The sequence below is a fragment of the Dendrobates tinctorius genome, unplaced genomic scaffold, assembly GCF_039654945.1.
Source record: "Dendrobates tinctorius isolate UK_male_01 unplaced genomic scaffold, ASM3965494v1 ptg000022l, whole genome shotgun sequence".
NCBI classification, from domain to species: domain Eukaryota; kingdom Metazoa; phylum Chordata; class Amphibia; order Anura; family Dendrobatidae; genus Dendrobates; species Dendrobates tinctorius.
This window is the reverse complement of record NW_027361690.1, coordinates 39,030,944-39,051,490: the sequence shown is the minus strand read 5'-3', so window position 1 is coordinate 39,051,490 and position 20,547 is coordinate 39,030,944. Positions and strand designations below refer to the sequence as shown.

At 49.7% G+C, this 20,547-nt stretch overlaps 1 protein-coding gene across 1 annotated transcript in view; it reads left to right on the top strand.

Annotated features, from left to right (window-relative positions):
- The first annotated feature begins 5,473 nt into the window (after nt 1-5,473).
- The window catches only part of LOC141084135 (ras and EF-hand domain-containing protein-like), a 107,488-nt gene continuing 92,414 nt past the window's right edge, over nt 5,474-20,547 (top strand). The window contains exon 1 of the mRNA XM_073568610.1: nt 5,474-6,221. Coding sequence (XP_073424711.1) covers nt 5,905-6,221 — 317 coding nt within the window. The 5' untranslated portion in view covers nt 5,474-5,904. The remainder of the gene's footprint in view (nt 6,222-20,547) is intronic.

Here is a 20,547-nt window from a genome sequence, read left to right as displayed (position 1 = left end):
TTATGTCACAAAAGTTGTGACTCAGCAGCGATCTCGCTACCGAGATTGCTTAGTGAGACGGGGCCTTAAGACAAATTAAATGAAGATAATACCAAAGAATTTGTGATAGCAATCATTTTCAGGAAGAAACTGAGTATTATCTGACAAAATTGCAGGGGAGTCAACTGTTAGCCTTTAAACAATTCTGGACTACCCATATGATGGTGTCATGTGTTTGGAAGCTTCGGGTTTTAGGCAACATTTGAGTTACTTAGAGACACACCTGTAGATGTATTTTAATGCACACCTGAAACACACTGCTTCTTTGTGTAACATCATGGGAAAGTCAAGAAATCAGTCAAGATATCAGGAAGAGAATTGTGGACTTGCACAAGTCTGGCTCATCTTTGGGTACCATTTCAAGATCCCTGAAGGTGCCTCCTTAATCTGTACAATTATACACAAGTACAAACAAGATGGGAATGTCCAACTATCATACCGCTCAGGAAGGAGACGGGTTCTGTGTCCCAGAGATGAACGTGATTTGAACCGCAGCACCGGGGAAGGAGAGAGCCAGCCAGAGAGACAGCGGGGGACGAGAGAGCAGCCAGAGAGAGACAGCGGGGGACGAGAGAGCAGCCAGAGAGAGACAGCGGGGGACGAGAGAGCAGCCAGAGAGAGACAGCGGGGGACGAGAGAGCAGCCAAAGAGAGAGCGGGGGACGAGAGAGCAGCCAGAGAGAGACAGCGGGGGACGAGAGAGCCAGCCAAAGAAAGGTATGGCGAGGGAGAGAGAGAAGGGGAGTGGGAGAGAGATGCGCGCCGGGCACTTGTGGGGTTAAAACTCACAGTGTCCGGGCATGCGCTGTTGAAAAAGCCGGTCCGGCGCTGCAAAAAAACGTTGCAGCCAACGTTTTTTTGCAGACGCCGAACGGTGCATGTTTGCCGTATCTGGCAAAACCCGGAGGCGCCGCATGTCCATCCGGCACGATGCGGCGATCATTACATTCTATGTGAAAAAAACAGATCCAATTCCGGATCCGGTTTCCACAATTTTTGCCGCATCGTGCCGGATTTAAAAAAACGGATGTGTGAAAGTAGCCTAAGGATCTTTACATACAGTATACCCTGTGTTTGTGTCCTTGATCTGTTATAGCACGGCAGCGTTTTGTACATTTTTTATAAAGTGACCTTGGCCATCACTACCTGATCCTGTAGTGTATTTGTCTATATTCTAATTTACATGACATAGGTTTAATAAAATTTATATATTTTTATATTATTATGGACTCTTTACTCCTTTATGGTCTTTTGGTTTTCATGATTAGATTTAGGAGTGTCCATTAGGGTGCCTATATTATCCCAATATCTCTGTGGGTGGATTTGGTATCCCAAAAGTTATTATATCTTTTTTGGTCTGAATTTATTTATTGTCGACTATGGGCTGTGTATTATATGAAGAGATATGGGGGTGCACTATACTTTTTCAATGGAGCCACATTACTTCTATGTTTGCCCCTTGTGAGTATAATGGTATAATTTTTTTCTATACATTAAAGAACAGCTGCAAAACAGGGACATATACCAAGATGGGGGACATATATATCAAGATGGAGGGCACATTTATACACAGGGTGGTCCAAAAGTATGAGGCCAGTATGTGTAATAGGATAATGAAACATTTCCTAATAAATGGATTGGCTGGCACGTTCATCAGACTTGACCCCGATGGATTTTTTCTTTTGGGGAGTACTCAAGGACAAAGTTTATGGTCGAAAACCAAAAAGTGTCAGTGATTTGAAAAATTACATAAGAGATGCATTTCAAGAAATTAATACCCAAAGAGACTTGTGCAAAAATGTTTGTCGAAGCGTAAGGCCTGTTTCACACATCAGTTTTTTCTGTCAGTTAAAATCCGCTAAAATGGCGGACAACGGATCCGTTCCTGTACTGACCACAACTTTAAGAATTTTAAAGGAACTGCTGCCCGGGGAGAGAGAGGAGAGAGAGAGATATTTTTCAGTCGCCAGAACTGAGTTTAGGGTTAAATTTCCGACACAGGTATTTCTCCCGGGAATGTGCAATAGAAAATGCGGATCCGGCCGAGGAAAAAAAACGTTTCATTGTCCGTCCTGTCCGGTCAGCGGACGGCAAAATCTTGGCGGATCTGTAAAAAAACGGATCGAACGGATGACAATCCGTCAAGATCCGCCGTTAATACAAGTCAATGGGGAAAAAACGGATCCGCCAAGAAAAATGGCGGATCCGTTTTTTTGCAAAACGGCGGATTTTGACTGATGGGGAAAAATGGATGTGAAACAGGCCTAAGAGGCAGACTTCAAAGCTGTGCAAATTGTGATGGAACACAGTTTGAGCACCTGCGTTGATAAAATTTAAGGGCTTTTGTATTATTGTTCAGAATAAAATTTAATTGTCAATGTTATGCTTGTGTTAGTAAATATAATTTTATATATAAATCAAAATAAATGTTTTTATTTTCTGTCCACCTACTTTTGGACCACTCCTGTATATAAATGTATTCAGGATGGGGGGCTCTGGTCCAAATCTTGCATCTGGGCCCATCAGACTCGTTACGCCACTGCCTGGAATCCACATACCGTAGTTTAGTGGACCGAGCTGTGAAAAGATCTAAATTCTGTTTCCCTGTTTCTGTTTCCTACACATTCATGAGTTCCGTATGACTCTGCCCCCACCACTAATTGGCAGTTTTCGGCCTATGCACAGTGTACATAGAAAGCTGCCAATCAATGATTGTGGTGTGGTTATACAGAACTCATCATTCAGAGGCCTGGTAGGGTATATGCAGACACTGAGTACGAGGGGCGATCCAAAAGTAATGATAATCAATAATAAACACAATGAATATAGTAAAAAAAAATATATATTTTTCTACGTAGTCTCCTAACAAGTCTATACATTTAGTCCATCTCTTTTCTAAACTTAGAATTCCCTTCGAAAAAAATTCTTGATCTTGACCCTCAAAAAACTCCCCAACAGCGGTTATCACGTCGCTATTGTTGTCAAATTTCTTGTCCCGAAGGTGTTCCTTGAGCCGAGGAAAGTGAAAGAAGTCACTGGGGGGCTAGATCTGGCGAATAGGGGGGTGTTCCACCAGTTCAAAGCCCGCTTCTTGAATGGTAGCCATGGCAACTGCAGCTTTGTGAGCCGGTGCGTTATCTTGGTGAAACAGCACTCCAGCCGCAGTTTGCCGCGCCTTTTCTCCTTGATAGTCTCCCGCAATCTTCTTATTTGTTCTGCGTAGTAGGAGCCCGTAATAGTGGCTCCCTTCTCCAAATAGTCCACCATAATAATTCCTTCAGCGTCCCAAAAAAGGACGCCATAACCTTCCCTGCTGAGCTTGACACTTTGAATTTCTTCGGCGTCGGTTCGTTTCCATGTCATCGATTGCTGTTTAGTTTCGGGATCAAAGTGGTGGATCCAGGTCTCATCAATGGTCAAAAAACGTGACAAAAAATTCTCCTTGTCTGCTTGGAACTTTTCGAGATTTGCTATTGAAATGTCAACTCGTTTCTTCTTTTGCTCGTCGGTTAACATTTTTGGCACCCAACGCGCGGAGACCTTTCTCATATGCAATTCTTTTGCAAGGATTCTTTGAATACTGCCATATGAGATCCCTGTGACCTCAGCTACATGCCTGATAGTCACTCTTCGATCTGCCAACACAACTTCTTCAACTTTTTTCACGTTTTCTTCATTGAGGGACGTGGATGGGCGTCCTTCGCAATGTTCATCTTCCGTCGATGTTCTTCCCAGCTTAAATTCCTTGGCCCAGCGTGCAACTGTGGAATATGGAGGAGAAGAGTCCCCCAATGTTTCCACCAAGTCGCTGTGTATGTCTTTGGTAAACATTTTTTTCAAGCAGAGGTATTTGATGACAGCTCTGAGCTCGTTTTTTTCCATTTTGATGTTCACTCCTTGGCAGTTCATATTCAAATGAATGTAGCTCCCGGGAATCGTGGCCTATTTAAGCGATTTTTTTTTTTTTTTTTTTCCTGGACTAGTGGGTACCTAACAGAGAAGAAAACATTTTATTTTAATTTCTGTGTGCAATAGAAATAACCGATTATCATTACTTTTGGATCGCCCCTCGTATTTGCTGATTTTTCTGCAGCAATAAACAGAAGTGTTGGCATGAAAAATGATGCATGACTTTTTTTTTTGCATTACAAACTTTTGAGTTTGCTTTTTGCACTTAAAAAAAATAAAACAAGTTTGGTGGCTTCATTATCATAATAACCAGGAGAACCATGTTACCTGTTATCATTACCGCGCATATAACACCGCAAAAAGCCAAAAACCTATTGCCGAATTCCATATATTTATATATTTTTTTTTAAATTTCATCAAGCTGGGAATTTTTTATCATTTTTTTCACTATACTGAATGGTAAAATGAATGACGTCATTGAATACTGCAATTTCCGTCACCAAAAACCAAGCCCTTATTACGTCGACAGAAAAATGAAGTTATGGCTCTTTTTTAAAAAATTACAGCGCAAAAGTGAAAAATTGTCCAGGGGGTCAAAGGGTTACTTTTTTTGCAGTACAAACGGATACGTGAAGTAAACCGCAAAAAAACGTGGCGCAGCCCACGGTAAGGGTAAAGCGGCAAACGGAGGTGATGGCTGCAGTCTGGACGCCATTTGTCAGGTTTCCGGTGGCGGCCATATTTTACACCAGACACAACCGCGCAGTCCGCGGCGATACGGTATCTGGCGTAAAGGACGGACACAACCGGATACAATATGGGACGGCGGACACGGCAGCAGGCTGGCTCATTGGGTCACACTTTCGTCTCAGTTGGTCCATTGTTACCGACTTCACAGCCGGACATGACAGAAATCCCCGGTGTGAGAGTGGTACCGGTGACCATGGCCACCACCTGAGGAGACTGTTACCTGGCGGGAGGTGGCAGTCACCGGTAACCATGGCAACCACCTGAGGAGACTGTTACCTGGCGGGAGGCGGCAGTCACTGGTATCCATGGCCACCACCTGAGGAGACTGTAAGGCTGGTTTCACATTTGCGTTAAAACAACGCTGCGCCCTGCGTCGTTAAGCCCCGCCCCGAGCCGGCTCCCTGCCCGCCCCATCCGGGATCACTGCCTACTTTCGCATTTGCACACATGCGATCGGCGCACCCCATATTTAGCATAGGGTGCGCAGATCATGCGCTGCCAGTGCGAAAGTAGCGTGCTGCGCACTTTTGACGGTGCGCCGTGCGCGCCGAAAAGCAGCATGTTGCATTTCGGCGCGCACGGCGCACCGTCAAAAGTGCGCAGCACGCTACTTTCACACTGGCAGCGCATGATCTGCGCACCCTATGCTAAAGATAGGGTGCGCCGATCGCATGCGTGCAAATGCGAAAGTAGGCAGTGATCCCGGATGGGGCGGGCAGGGAGCCGGCTCGGGGCGGGGCTTAACGACGCAGGGCGCAGCGTTGTTTTAACGCAAATGTGAAACCAGCCTTACCTGGCGGGAGGCGGCAGTCACCGGTAACCATGGCCACCACCTGAGGAGACTGTTACCTGGCGGGAGGCGGCGGCCTATGCCCGGGGCGGAGCCTCAGTGTCAGCTCCGCTCAGCGCTCACAGGAGGGACAGATACAACAAACTTCTCACATCATGGACGGGGAGCGGACGGCCGTGTGCAGGAATGTGTGGCGGGAGATGAGGACTCCCGGCTGCTGACACCGGATAACACACAGCCAGGATCGTCTCTTATCAAGTACCTGCACTACCGAGAGCTGGGCGCACTGATGAGGAACCACTAGAGCGGCCCTCACCCCCAACTATCTGTGTGGTACATGCAAAGTAGCCAAACTCTCGGGCGCAGGCTGTACCATAGTGACACACTCGGGGGAGGGTGCAGAACTTCCAGCCGCCGATGGGCTCAGCACACGACCTCTCCCAGCTCCGGAGCCTGTTCTCCGCCTGTGATGTGAACGGCTCCGGGCTGGTGGAGCTGGAGGACTTCGTTAGCGTATGTACGGATCTCGGGCTCCAGTCACACCTGGTGCGTCCTCTGTTCCGCAGACTGGATGTGGATGGAGACGGCCTAATAGACTTCCAGGACTTCTGCGCCCGGTACGAGGAGGTCTCCGAAGCTCTCAACCTGCCGGCGAGTCATCAGCCGTGCGAGGCGTCAGCTGCCTGGGAGGAGCTGGAGGGGCGACTGGGGGGAGAGACCCGGCACCTGACCAGGTAATGTGCGATACAGCCGGCACCTGACGGGGTAATGTGCGATACAGCCGGCACCTGACCAGGTAATGTGCGATACAGCCGGCACCTGACCAGGTAATGTGCGATACAGCCGGCACCTGACGGGGTAATGTGCGATACAGCCGGCACCTGACCAGGTAATGTGCGATACAGCCGCCACCTGACGGGGTAATGTGCGATACAGCCGCCACCTGACGGGGTAATGTGCGATACAGCCGCCACCTGACGGGGTAATGTGCGATACAGCCGCCACCTGACGGGGTAATGTGCGATACAGCCGCCACCTGACGGGGTAATGTGCGATACAGCCGCCACCTGACGGGGTAATGTGCGATACAGCCGCCACCTGACGGGGTAATGTGCGATACAGCCGCCACCTGACGGGGTAATGTGCGATACAGCCGCCACCTGACGGGGTAATGTGCGATACAGCCGCCACCTGACGGGGTAATGTGCGATACAGCCGCCACCTGACGGGGTAATGTGCGATACAGCCGCCACCTGACGGGGTAATGTGCGATACAGCCGCCACCTGACGGGGTAATGTGCGATACAGCCGCCACCTGACGGGGTAATGTGCGATACAGCCGCCACCTGACGGGGTAATGTGCGATACAGCCGCCACCTGACGGGGTAATGTGCGATACAGCCGCCACCTGACGGGGTAATGTGCGATACAGCCGCCACCTGACGGGGTAATGTGCGATACAGCCGCCACCTGACGGGGTAATGTGCGATACAGCCGCCACCTGACGGGGTAATGTGCGATACAGCCGCCACCTGACGGGGTAATGTGCGATACAGCCGCCACCTGACGGGGTAATGTGCGATACAGCCGCCACCTGACGGGGTAATGTGCGATACAGCCGCCACCTGACTGGGGGGAGAGACCCGCCACCTGACGGGGTAATGTGCGATACAGCCGGCACCTGACGGGGTAATGTGCGATACAGCCGGCACCTGACGGGGTAATGTGCGATACAGCCGGCACCTGACGGGGTAATGTGCGATACAGCCGGCACCTGACGGGGTAATGTGCGATACAGCCGGCACCTGACGGGGTAATGTGCGATACAGCCGCCACCTGACGGGGTAATGTGCGATACAGCCGCCACCTGACGGGGTAATGTGCGATACAGCCGCCACCTGACTGGGGGGAGAGACCCGGCACCTGACGGGGTAATGTGCGATACAGCCGCCACCTGACTGGGGGGAGAGACCCGCCACCTGACGGGGTAATGTGCGATACAGCCGCCACCTGACTGGGTAATGTGCGATACAGCCGCCACCTGACTGGGTAATGTGCGATACAGCCGCCACCTGACTGGGTAATGTGCGATACAGCCGCCACCTGACTGGGGGGAGAGACCCGCCACCTGACGGGGTAATGTGCGATACAGCCGCCACCTGACGGGGTAATGTGCGATACAGCCGCCACCTGACGGGGTAATGTGCGATACAGCCGCCACCTGACGGGGTAATGTGCGATACAGCCGCCACCTGACGGGGTAATGTGCGATACAGCCGCCACCTGACGGGGTAATGTGCGATACAGCCGCCACCTGACGGGGTAATGTGCGATACAGCCGCCACCTGACTGGGGGGAGAGACCCGCCACCTGACGGGGTAATGTGCGATACAGCCGCCACCTGACGGGGTAATGTGCGATACAGCCGCCACCTGATGGGGTAATGTGCGATACAGCCGCCACCTGACTGGGGGGAGAGACCCGGCACCTGACTGGGTAATGTGCGATACAGCCGCCACCTGACTGGGTAATGTGCGATACAGCCGCCACCTGACTGGGTAATGTGCGATACAGCCGCCACCTGACTGGGTAATGTGCGATACAGCCGCCACCTGACGGGGTAATGTGCGATACAGCCGCCACCTGACTGGGTAATGTGCGATACAGCCGCCACCTGACTGGGGGGAGAGACCCGGCACCTGACGGGGTAATGTGCGATACAGCCGCCACCTGACGGGGTAATGTGCGATACAGCCGCCACCTGACGGGGTAATGTGCGATACAGCCGCCACCTGACGGGGTAATGTGCGATACAGCCGCCACCTGACGGGGTAATGTGCGATACAGCCGCCACCTGACGGGGTAATGTGCGATACAGCCGCCACCTGACGGGGTAATGTGCGATACAGCCGCCACCTGACGGGGTAATGTGCGATACAGCCGCCACCTGACTGGGTAATGTGCGATACAGCCGCCACCTGACTGGGTAATGTGCGATACAGCCGCCACCTGACGGGGTAATGTGCGATACAGCCGCCACCTGACGGGGTAATGTGCGATACAGCCGCCACCTGACGGGGTAATGTGCGATACAGCCGCCACCTGACGGGGTAATGTGCGATACAGCCGCCACCTGACGGGGTAATGTGCGATACAGCCGCCACCTGACGGGGTAATGTGCGATACAGCCGCCACCTGACGGGGTAATGTGCGATACAGCCGCCACCTGACGGGGTAATGTGCGATACAGCCGCCACCTGACGGGGTAATGTGCGATACAGCCGCCACCTGACGGGGTAATGTGCGATACAGCCGCCACCTGACGGGGTAATGTGCGATACAGCCGCCACCTGACTGGGGGGAGAGACCCGGCACCTGACTGGGTAATGTGCGATACAGCCGCCACCTGACGGGGTAATGTGCGATACAGCCGCCACCTGACGGGGTAATGTGCGATACAGCCGCCACCTGACGGGGTAATGTGCGATACAGCCGCCACCTGACGGGGTAATGTGCGATACAGCCGCCACCTGACGGGGTAATGTGCGATACAGCCGCCACCTGACGGGGTAATGTGCGATACAGCCGCCACCTGACGGGGTAATGTGCGATACAGCCGCCACCTGACGGGGTAATGTGCGATACAGCCGCCACCTGACGGGGTAATGTGCGATACAGCCGCCACCTGACTGGGGGGAGAGACCCGCCACCTGACGGGGTAATGTGCGATACAGCCGCCACCTGACGGGGTAATGTGCAATACAGCCGCCACCTGACTGGGGGGAGAGACCCGGCACCTGACTGGGTAATGTGCGATACAGCCGCCACCTGACTGGGTAATGTGCGATACAGCCGCCACCTGACGGGGTAATGTGCGATACAGCCGCCACCTGACGGGGTAATGTGCGATACAGCCGCCACCTGACGGGGTAATGTGCGATACAGCCGCCACCTGACGGGGTAATGTGCGATACAGCCGCCACCTGACGGGGTAATGTGCGATACAGCCGCCACCTGACGGGGTAATGTGCGATACAGCCGCCACCTGACGGGGTAATGTGCGATACAGCCGCCACCTGACGGGGTAATGTGCGATACAGCCGCCACCTGACGGGGTAATGTGCGATACAGCCGCCACCTGACGGGGTAATGTGCGATACAGCCGCCACCTGACGGGGTAATGTGCGATACAGCCGCCACCTGACGGGGTAATGTGCGATACAGCCGCCACCTGACGGGGTAATGTGCGATACAGCCGCCACCTGACTGGGGGGAGAGACCCGCCACCTGACGGGGTAATGTGCGATACAGCTGCCACCTGACGGGGTAATGTGCGATACAGCCGCCACCTGACGGGGTAATGTGCGATACAGCCGCCACCTGACTGGGGGGAGAGACCCGGCACCTGACTGGGTAATGTGCGATACAGCCGCCACCTGACTGGGTAATGTGCGATACAGCCGCCACCTGACTGGGTAATGTGCGATACAGCCGCCACCTGACGGGGTAATGTGCGATACAGCCGCCACCTGACGGGGTAATGTGCGATACAGCCGCCACCTGACTGGGGGTGCTGCGCGATGCAGCCGCCACCTGACTGGGGGTGCTGCGCGATGCAGCCGCCACCTGACTGGGGGTGCTGCGCGATGCAGCCGCCACCTGACTGGGGGTGCTGCGCGATGCAGCCGCCACCTGACTGGGGGTGCTGCGCGATGCAGCCGCCACCTGACTGGGGGTGCTGCGCGATGCAGCCGCCACCTGACTGGGGGTGCTGTGTGATAGTACTGACACCCGGCCGGGGGTAACGTGGGATGCACACAGAATGATTTTACTAACAATTATTCTGGGCACTCGGTGTACTGGTCGTCATGTGAGCACGGACTATTACGACTGCTGTACAGCTTGTGTATAGGTGACTGACAGCATCAAAGGGGTTTTTCCACAAACAGTTGATTTTAACCAATCGATCTTGGAATAATAATAAGATGCACAATTGGATGTATTTAAATAAAATGTTCCTGTGCTGAGATAATCTTATAAATGTGCCCCTGCTGTATACTGTGTAATGGCTGTGTCTGACCGTACAGGACATGGTCTGATCATACCACATCTCCTGGGCAGGGGAGGACGCAAAAGAGAGGATACAGACAGGATAGCAGGGGATCACAGCTGATTCTTTCTGTGATGTAAACATTTCACTTACTATTTTTAAGCAATGTTTTACGTCGAAGAATCAGTTGTGATCCTGTGCTGTAATGTCTGTATACTCTTTTGCGTCCTCCCTTGCCCAGGAGCTGTGGTATGATCAGACCATGTCCCTCCACAGTCAGACACGGCCATTACACAGTACACAGCAGGAGCACATTTATAAGATTATCTCAGCACAGGCACATTTTATATAAACACATCCAGTTGTGGAAATTATTTCAAGATCTATTAATTAAAATGTAACTTGTGGGAAAACCCCTTTAACTGCTGTGGTCAGCAGGTGTATATACAGCTTAAAGGGGTTGTCCAGTCCAAATCAAGTGTGCGCTGCAAGGTTTCTGAGCAGGGACCAGAGGGTATGTATGCGTTTGCCAGTTGGTGTTGCCTCGCTCCAGACACTTGTATGGAATGAGGCTATGCCCACTGGACCGCTTTGTTGCTAGATGGGGACCGGCCTTGCTCCCTACAAGTGTATGGAGTGACCCCTTATACAGTTTCTGCATGGGAGTATGTATAACGCATACATACCTTTCTGTCCTGGGTCAGAAACCGGCGAATCCCCACAGCACACACTGCGTTCACTAGAGAGCATTCACAAGTCTGCAGTCGCACAGAGTGACTGCAGACTTGTTTATTTGGACCGGGTAACCCCTTTAAGAGGTATGTGCACATATATGCAGGCTGAGATCAGTTAAAACTTGCACACACAGGACATATCATCAGGAACACTCACGGTTAAGATGGACTCAAAGGGGATTTTTGGTTTGGAAAACCCCCTATTCCCCGGCTGCAGTTGTTTTTTTTTTTGTTTTTTTTTAACTGTTCTTTTAATACCCTCCCTGGGTCCAGCGCTGTGTTTCTGCCATTGTCCTGAGTGTCTGATACTGTCAGCTGCACTGTCACCTCAACAGTCATAGAATGGTAGAGTTGGAAGGGACCTCCAGGGTCATCGTGTCCAACCCCCTGCTCAATGCAAGATTCACTAAACCATCTCAGACAGATGTATGTCCAACCTCTGTTTGAAGACTTCCATTGAAGGAGAACTCATCACCTCTTGTGGCAGCCTGTTCCACTCATTGATCACCCTCACTGTCAAAAAGTTTTCTCTTGTATCTAATCTGTGTCTCCTCCCTTTCAGTTTCATTCCATTGCTTATACTGTTTCCATGTGCATATGAGAATGATGGTACCTCTACATTGTGACTTCCCTTCAGATATTTGTAGACAGCCATTAAATCTCCTCTTAGACTTCTTTTTTGCAAGCTAAACATTCCCAGATCCTTTACCCGTTCCTCGTAGGACATACTTTGCAGTCCGCTCGTCGTCCTGTTAGCGCTTCTCTGAACTTGCTCCAGTTTTTCAATGTCTATTTTAAAATGTTGTGCCCAGAACAGGACACCGTATTCCAGATGAGGCCTGACCAAGGTGAAGTAGAGGAGGATGATTACTTAATAATATTACTTCAGGTGATCTAGACTCTAAGCTTCTCTTAAGATATCCTAGAACTGTGTTTGCCTTTTTTTGCTGCTGCATCACACTGACTCATGTGCAGTCTGTGATCTATTAGTATACCCAAGTATTTTTCACATGTGCTGTTGGTTAGTTCTATTCCTCCCATTCTATACATGTAATTTGAAGTTGAGATATACTATAGCTACCGCATTTCCCTGATCCACCCAGTCAGTGATTCCATCATAGAAGAAAATTAGACTAGTCTGGCATGACTTGTTTGCTACAAACCCTTGCTGGCTCTGGTTAGTTACTGCATTCTTATCCGAGTACTTACATACATGTTTAATAATTTGTTGAAAGATATTTCCTGGTATAAAAGTAAGGCTCACTGGCCTGTAATTTCCTAGCTTGTCTTCTTTCCTCTTTTTTGAAGATAGGGACAACATTTGCCCTTCTCCAATATTTTGGGTCTTCTCCTGTTTTCCAGGATTTTTCAAAGATTCTGGATAGTGGTTCTGCAATTTCCTCTGCTGTTTCAGTACCCTAGGATGTAATTCATCTGGACCAGGAGATTTAAATTCACTAAAATTAGCTAAGTGTTCCCTCACCATCTCTCGGTTTATTGATAGTGTGGATTATTTTATTCAATGACACCGTGACGATTAGTTGATGTTACGTTTGTTTTTTCTTAGAGATCACAGATGCAAAATAGGAATTTACAAGTTCATCCGTCTCAATATCATTTTTGACCACTTATTGCAGCCGGTATTTGGCTGCAATACTGGTCAATCACTGAGCCTCAGTTGCGCTGCTCAAGTTGACTGCACAAACTTCTCAGAGCTACTGAGCTCACTGATTGGCTGCAGCGCTTTTGAAATATTAGTGCTGAAGACAGTAAGAGAAACCTGGATCAGCAGTGGAGACTCGGTTCTGGATCTGGTAGGGGGACAGGAAACTGGAAAACTCCTTTAACTTATGAGAATTGATCTTTGGTGCCTATGGCCATCGCAGGAATCTTTGGTAGGCCAGTCTCATCCTACATATGCTGTTATAGCAGGACACAGGCTTTCCTCACACATCCCTCATATGCCCATTATTAGCAATTTGTCTAGATAATGGCCAGTACATTTGGTTATTAGGGTATAATGTAACAGTCTTGACAAACACTTCATTCATATGTTTTCTTTCTGCATGTTTTTTTTTTTTTTTCTTTCTGTAATTTGATGCAGCATGGTCACCAAATTCAGTATTTTTAACCCCTTTCCGACATCGGGTGTAATAGTACGCCGTTATCGGACTCCCTCCCTTTGATGTGGGCTCTGGCGGTGAGCCCACATCTTTCCAGGGATATGTCAGCTGTTTTGAACAGCTGACATGTACCCGGAATAGCCGCGGGTGGAATCGCGTTCCACCCGCAGCTGTTAACCCGTTAAAAGCCGCTGTCAAACTCTGACAGCGGCATTTACCAAGCGCTTCTGGCAATCGTGCCAGAAATACGCCCACCGGTGACCCACGTCACGTGATTGCGGGTCACCGGTGTGTTGGCATGACAACCAGAGGTCTCCTGGAGACCTCTATGGTTATCAGTGCCGGCTTGCTGTGAGCGCCACTCGGTTGTCGGCGCTCATAGCAAGTGAGTAATTCTGCGATCTGATCATCACCTGTACCTAGCAGAGCCGATCGGGTTGTGGCAGCGTCTAGTCTCCCATGGAGACTATTGAAGCATGACAAAAAAATAAAATAAAGTGTTTAAAAATATAAAAAAAAATAAACGTACAAATCACCTCCCTTTCACCCCATTCTAAATAAAACCAATAAAAAAGAAAAAAAATTGAAACATACACCTATTAGGTATCGCTATGTTCAGAATCGCCCAATCTATCACTAAAAAAAAAAAGGATTAACTTGATCGCTAAACGGTGTAGCAAGAAAAATAGTCAAAACGCCAGAATTACTTTTTCTCCCTCACCCATGACAGCACCACGGAGAGAGGGGGTCCGCCCATCAAGGACAGGAACCTACAGACAAAAGAGCGGCACCTCTCCTCCGCCCCCCAGTTGGGTTCCTGTCCTTGACGGGTGAACCACGGCAGCAAGAGCGCAGCGCTTACCGGGAGTTGAAGATCCGGGACCGCCCCGTCCGCGGTCAGACAGCGGGAAGGCCCCTGTCGCGGCGGGGTCGGTTGCCGAAGCCGCCACCGCTGCAGCTGAGGGGCTGTCCAGGGTGAGCGGGCGGGGAGGACCGGGCCGCCGCTCCGGGAGGAGTAGGGGCCGAGGGACGCCGGATAGGGGCAGCGCTGGGTACACAGGTGTACCAAGATGGCGCTGCCCCGGAAGTAGAATGAGGAACTTCCGGGTCCCCGCGGTCGGCACATGCGCAGTACGCACTCCCCGGGGGAAGAGCGGTGCAGGCCGGGAAGACAGGTGACGCCAGGGCGGCTTATTCAAATTGGGAACGCTAAAGCAGCCTCAGAGCTGGAAGCGTTCAGGCGCGATGGATAGCGACCAGCTACAGCAGCCTAAGCAGCAGCAGCAGCAGCAGCAACAAAGGCAGCATCACCAGCGCCGCCAAAAGGATAAAGACGGACGAGGGAGCAGGTCCAGCAGCCACTCCACGCAACAGTCTACTGCAAGGAGCAAGTCACCTGCCGTGGATCGCCCAGTGAGGGATTTGGATCCACTTCCAGAACCGGTACCTGCAACCGCGCATGAGGGGTAAGTGGATCTTCGTGAATGTTCCCCATTATAATAGACTTCTTTCCCTTATCAGGGAAAGAAGAAAGAAAAGACCAAGAACAGGGAATGCCCCACCTGTGGGAAACCATTACCAACGCCCTGGGAGAAAAAATTGTGTGACTCCTGTATACAGGAGGTCCTCGGCGGTGAAACCCCGGATCATGCCGCAGACCTAAGGGCGGTAATCCGCGCAGAAATTCAGAGTGCCCTTTCATCCAGAAAACGGGAAAGGAAGGGAAGGAAGGGGGACGTGGTGATAGAGTCCCAATCTGACAGCTTATCGTCAGGGGAAGTCACCTCCCATACTGTAAATACCGACTCGTCATCCTCCGATGAGGAGACGGAAGGTCGTCATTGTTTCCCCCTGGACGAAGTGGATGCCTTAGTAAAGGCGGTAAGATCCACTATGGGGGTGGAAGAACCCCGGACTGATAGATCAGTCCAGGACATTATGTTCGGGGGACTGAGTCAAAAAAAACGGAAGGTATTTCCGTTAAATAAGAACGTCCAAGGCCTCATAGATAAAGAATGGGAAAAACCGGATAGGAAAAGCTCCACAGTTCCTTCCATCAAAAGGAAGTACCCATTTGAGGAGGAAGCATCCACATCATGGGATAAGGCCCCCAAACTAGATGTGGCGATAGCCAAAGCTTCAAGAAAGTTTGCACTCCCCTTTGAAGATATGGGTACCCTGAAAGACCCGTTGGATAAAAAAGCGGATACCCTACTTAAGGGCACCTGGGAATCAGCAGGGGGAAACATCAGGCCGGCGGTAGCGGCAACCTGTACCTCCAGAGCTCTTATGGTATGGATAGACCAATTGGAGAGACAGATAAGGGAAGGGGTTCCCAGAGATAAAATCCTGGAATCCATGCCAATGATAAGAGGGGCGGCAGCCTACCTGGCCGACTCTTCGGCTGATTCGATAAGATTGTCATCTAAAACAGCAGCCTTGTCGAATGCAGCTAGACGAGCTTTATGGTTAAAATGTTGGCCTGGGGATCTCCAGACAAAAATAAAATTATGCGCCATTCCCTGTGAAGGAAAATTCCTCTTCGGGGAAACCCTGGATGACATCCTCGAAAAGGCGGGTGACAAAAAGAAAGGCTTCCCAAACTTAGGACCTGTGACCGCCACAGGCTTTAAACGGTCCTTTCGGAACAGAAAGTTCTTCCAGAGGAGACCCCCGAGAGACCAAAAATGGGAAGACAGAAGAAGGGACAGGGGGTTCATCTTCGGTAACTCGTCCCGGGATAAAAAACCCGCCAAGTGACTGTGGGCCCAGGGTGGGAGGGAGACTAAGATTTTTCCTCCCAGCCTGGGAGAAAATATCCAACAATCCCTGGCTGATAAATCTTGTAAGATCGGGATTAAGGATAAACTTTTATTCTCTCCCGCCGCAAAAATACATAATTACCCCGATAAGGTCGTCAAAAAACGAACAGGACGCCCTCGAAAGGGAGGTTCTGAGTATGTTGGACAAAAAAGTCCTACAGGAGGTTCCCCCACAGGAGAGAGGCAGGGGGTTCTACTCGCCTCTCTTCCTGGTAACCAAACCAGACGGCACCTTCCGCACCATCATAAATTTAAAAAAACTGAATTGCTATATCAAGAACGAAAAATTCAAGATGGAATCGATCAAATCGACCATCAAAATTCTCTTTCCGCAATGTTTTATGGTGGTCCTAGACCTCAGCGATGCCTACTACCATGTCCCTATTCACAAAGAATCCAGGCAATACCTCAGGCTAGCAGTTTCGATAGCAGGAGAAATAAGAGAATTCCAATACAAGGCCCTGCCATTTGGGATCTCAGTGGCTCCACGAGTCTTTACGAAATTGGTGGCAGAGATGATGGCTCACATAAGAGAACAGGATGTTCTGATAGTGCCTTATTTGGACGACTTTTTAATAGCGAGCAACTCAGGCCAGAAATGCACAGAACAGAGGGACCGAGTGATGAGCACTCTAAAAAACCTCGGGTGGCTTCTGAACCTGAAAAAGTCAAGGCTGGAACCAAAGAGAGTCCAGGAGTTCCTAGGCCTGACACTGGATTCAAACATCCAAGTATGTTACTTGCCAGATCACAAAAGGGACAGAATTATTCATATAGTACAAAAAGCGAGGCAAAATCCCTCTATGACACTAAGACGAGCAATGTCCCTGTTAGGGTCCCTCTCTGCATGCTTGCCGGCGGTCCAGTGGGCACAAATACATATGAGGGATCTGCAATGGGATATCCTGACCAACCAGCGGACCTTAGGAGACCGCTTGGAACATCATATTACGCTAGGTTCAAAAACTATTCTTTCCCTAGCCTGGTGGGAGGACAAAAACAACTTGTCCAAAGGGATTCCCTGGGAGGCCAAAATCACACATGTAATTACCACCGACGCCAGTCCTGTGGGTTGGGGAGCACACATGGGCATCAGCGTGGCTCAAGGGGGATGGAGAAGTCAAGAACTAAAAGCCTCCTCGAATCAAAAAGAACTGCTAGCAGTAAATTATGCCTTGAGTCACTTTTTGCCAGCATTAAAAGGCCATCATGTCCGGATATTCTCGGACAACCGAGTAACAGTGGCCTATATAAACCACCAGGGGGGAACCAGGTCCAGAACGTTAATGGAGGCATCCTTCGAGATATTCGGGTTGGCAGAGAAAAACTTACTGTCCCTATCGGCGCTACATATACGGGGAGTAGAGAACCAAACGGCAGACTTTCTGAGCCGTACCCAACTACATCAGGGGGAGTGGACTCTAAATCAGTCCGTTTTTCAGAAGATTGTGGAAATGTGGGGAACCCCAGACATAGACTTATTTGCAGACCACAAAAACAAAAAAGTGGAAATATTCTGTTCTCTGAATCCCAAAGGGAATCCTCACACCCTGGACGCATTTATGCTCCCATGGACACGGGGTTTACTGTATGCCTTCCCACCGACCATTCTCCTTCCGGCGGTGATAAGGAAAGTCAGGGAAGAGGGGGCTCGGGTAATACTTATAGCCCCTTTCTGGCCAAAAAGAACATGGTTTTCATGGCTCAGAATAATGTCAGTAACCGACCCCTGGGTTCTACCAGATCTCCCCGACCTTCTATCACAGGGCCCTGTGCTACACCCCCAAGCAGTGAACCTCCATTTAACAGCATGGAATTTGAAAGGTCACTGCTGAGGGGGAAAGGATTTTCAGAAAATCTAATTTCCACGTTACAAAAAAGTAGAAAACCAGTTACAATCAAAGCCTATGGTAGAACCTGGAGAAAATTCCTATCCAGTTCGGGGGCAAAGGTTCAGGATGGAATACAAATGGATAAAATCCTGGAATTCCTCCAAAGAGGGTTAGAACAGGGACTAGCGACTAACACACTGAGGGTACAAGTAGCGGCCCTGGGCGCCCTCTATAATCAGGAGGTAGCGAGCGACCCTTGGGTGGCACGGTTTATGAGGGCCGCAGCCAGGTCTAGACCAATAGCTACCCAGAAAGTACCATCATGGGATCTGAACTTAGTGTTGTCAGCCCTAACAGGACCCCCATTCGAGCCTATTCAGTCAGCTCCACTAAAGACCCTATCATTAAAAACGATACTGCTAGTGGCCCTAACATCGGCCCGCAGAGTAAGTGACATTCAAGCCTTATCGGCAATACCCCCATTCATTAAAATTATGGAGGATAGAATTATATTGAAACCTGACCCTGCATATTTGCCCAAGGTAGCAACACACTTCCATAGATCACAGGAGGTAGTCCTTCCTTCCTTCTGCCCAAACCCTACGAATAGAGGAGAGGAGAAATTTCACACATTAGATGTGAAGAGGTGCTTAGTGCATTACCTAGAGGCCACCAAGGGATGTAGGAAGGAAGGATCTCTCTTTGTGTGTTTCCAGGGACCTCGTAAGGGGCTCGGGGCGTCCAAAAGTACCCTGGCAAGATGGATAAGAGACGCGATTGCCCTGGCATACTCATGCAGCGGGAATACCATCCCGGAGGGTCTGAAAGCCCACTCTACAAGAGCAATGGCGACCTCATGGGCAGAAAGATCAGAGGTATCGATAGAACAGATCTGTAAGGCGGCCACCTGGTCAACACCTTCTACCTTTTTCAAACACTATCGCCTAGATCTAGCCTCTGCGTCTGACCTGACCTTCGGGAGAAGGATCCTTCAGGCGGTGGTCCCTCCCTAAGCTACCAATCTCTGAAATTCTCTCCGTGGTGCTGTCATGGGTGAGGGAGAATAGCTTAGTTACTCACCGATAACGGTGTTTCTCGGAACCCATGACAGCACCCGCTTAATTCCCCCCCTTTTTTCACGTGTGCGGTGAGCACGATTTAATGTGTGTAGAGTGTGTTCTTAGTCACGAGGTTTCTCTATAAGTATGCAAATTATAATGTTATGTATATACTTTTGTTATTAACTAACCGGGAGACCCTCTGATGCTCTGTAACCAACTGGGGGCGGAGGAGAGGTGCCGCTCTTTTGTCTGTAGGTTCCTGTCCTTGATGGGCGGACCCCCTCTCTCCGTGGTGCTGTCATGGGTTCCGAGAAACACCGTTATCGGTGAGTAACTAAGCTATTTTTTGTCGCAGCGACATTGTATTAAAATGTAATAAGGGCATTTAAAAGATTGTATCTGCACCAAAATGGTATCATTAAAAACGTCAGCCCGGCATGCAAAAAGAAAGCCCTCACCCAGCCCGAGATCACAAAAACTGGAGACGCTACGGGTATCTGTAATTGGTGCAATTATTATTATTATTTTTTTTTTTTTTATTATTATAGCAAACTTTGGAATTTTTTTTTCTTCACTTAGATAAAAAAAGAACCTAGACATGTTTGGTGTTTATGAACTCGTAATGACCTAGAGAATCATATTGGCAGGTCACTTTTAGCATTTAGTTAACCTTGTAAAAAAGCCAAAGAAAAAACAAGTGTGGGATTGCACTTTTTGGCAATTTCACCGCACTTGGAATTTTTTTCCCGTTTTCTAGAATACGACATGGTAAAACCAACTCGTCCTGCAAAAAAAACAAGCCCTCACATGGCCATATTGATGGAAAAATAATTAAGTTATGACTCTGGGAAGAAGGGGAGCAAAAAAACGCTCTGGGGGTTAAGGGGTTAAGCCCTGTTCTCATCTTTTCATTTACATTTGTAATCAGGACTCCTTTGTCTGAGACCCAGAGAGTGTTCTTTTGTTTTCTGTCTGACCTTTATATATCAGTAGGCTGTAAACTGTATGCCATGCTGTGCATTTTTCTTTAGCCTGCCTATAGGTGACACGCCATTGTCTGGTATTATCTCTTAAATGGGTTATTCCTATGTTTGCCTTTCATGGCTGAGATGGGAATAAGGCCACAATCACACATGCAGTAAGTATGTGGTCAGTATTTTACATCAGTATTTGTAAGCCAAACCCAGGAGAGGAACAGGCAGAGGAAAGTAGAAACACGTGACCGCTTCTGTATCTATCACCCGCTCCTGGTTTTGGTTTACAAATACTGTGGTAAAATACTGAAGGTGCGACCATGACCTAACTGCTTTTAGCTCCTCCTGGCCACCAGAGGTGGCCCTGCAAAAGCAACGCAGCTGTGCTGTGTGTAAGGACACATGCCTACGATCAGGAATAGCAGCGTTTTGGACGCAGCGCACTTTCAAAACGTTGCGTTGTA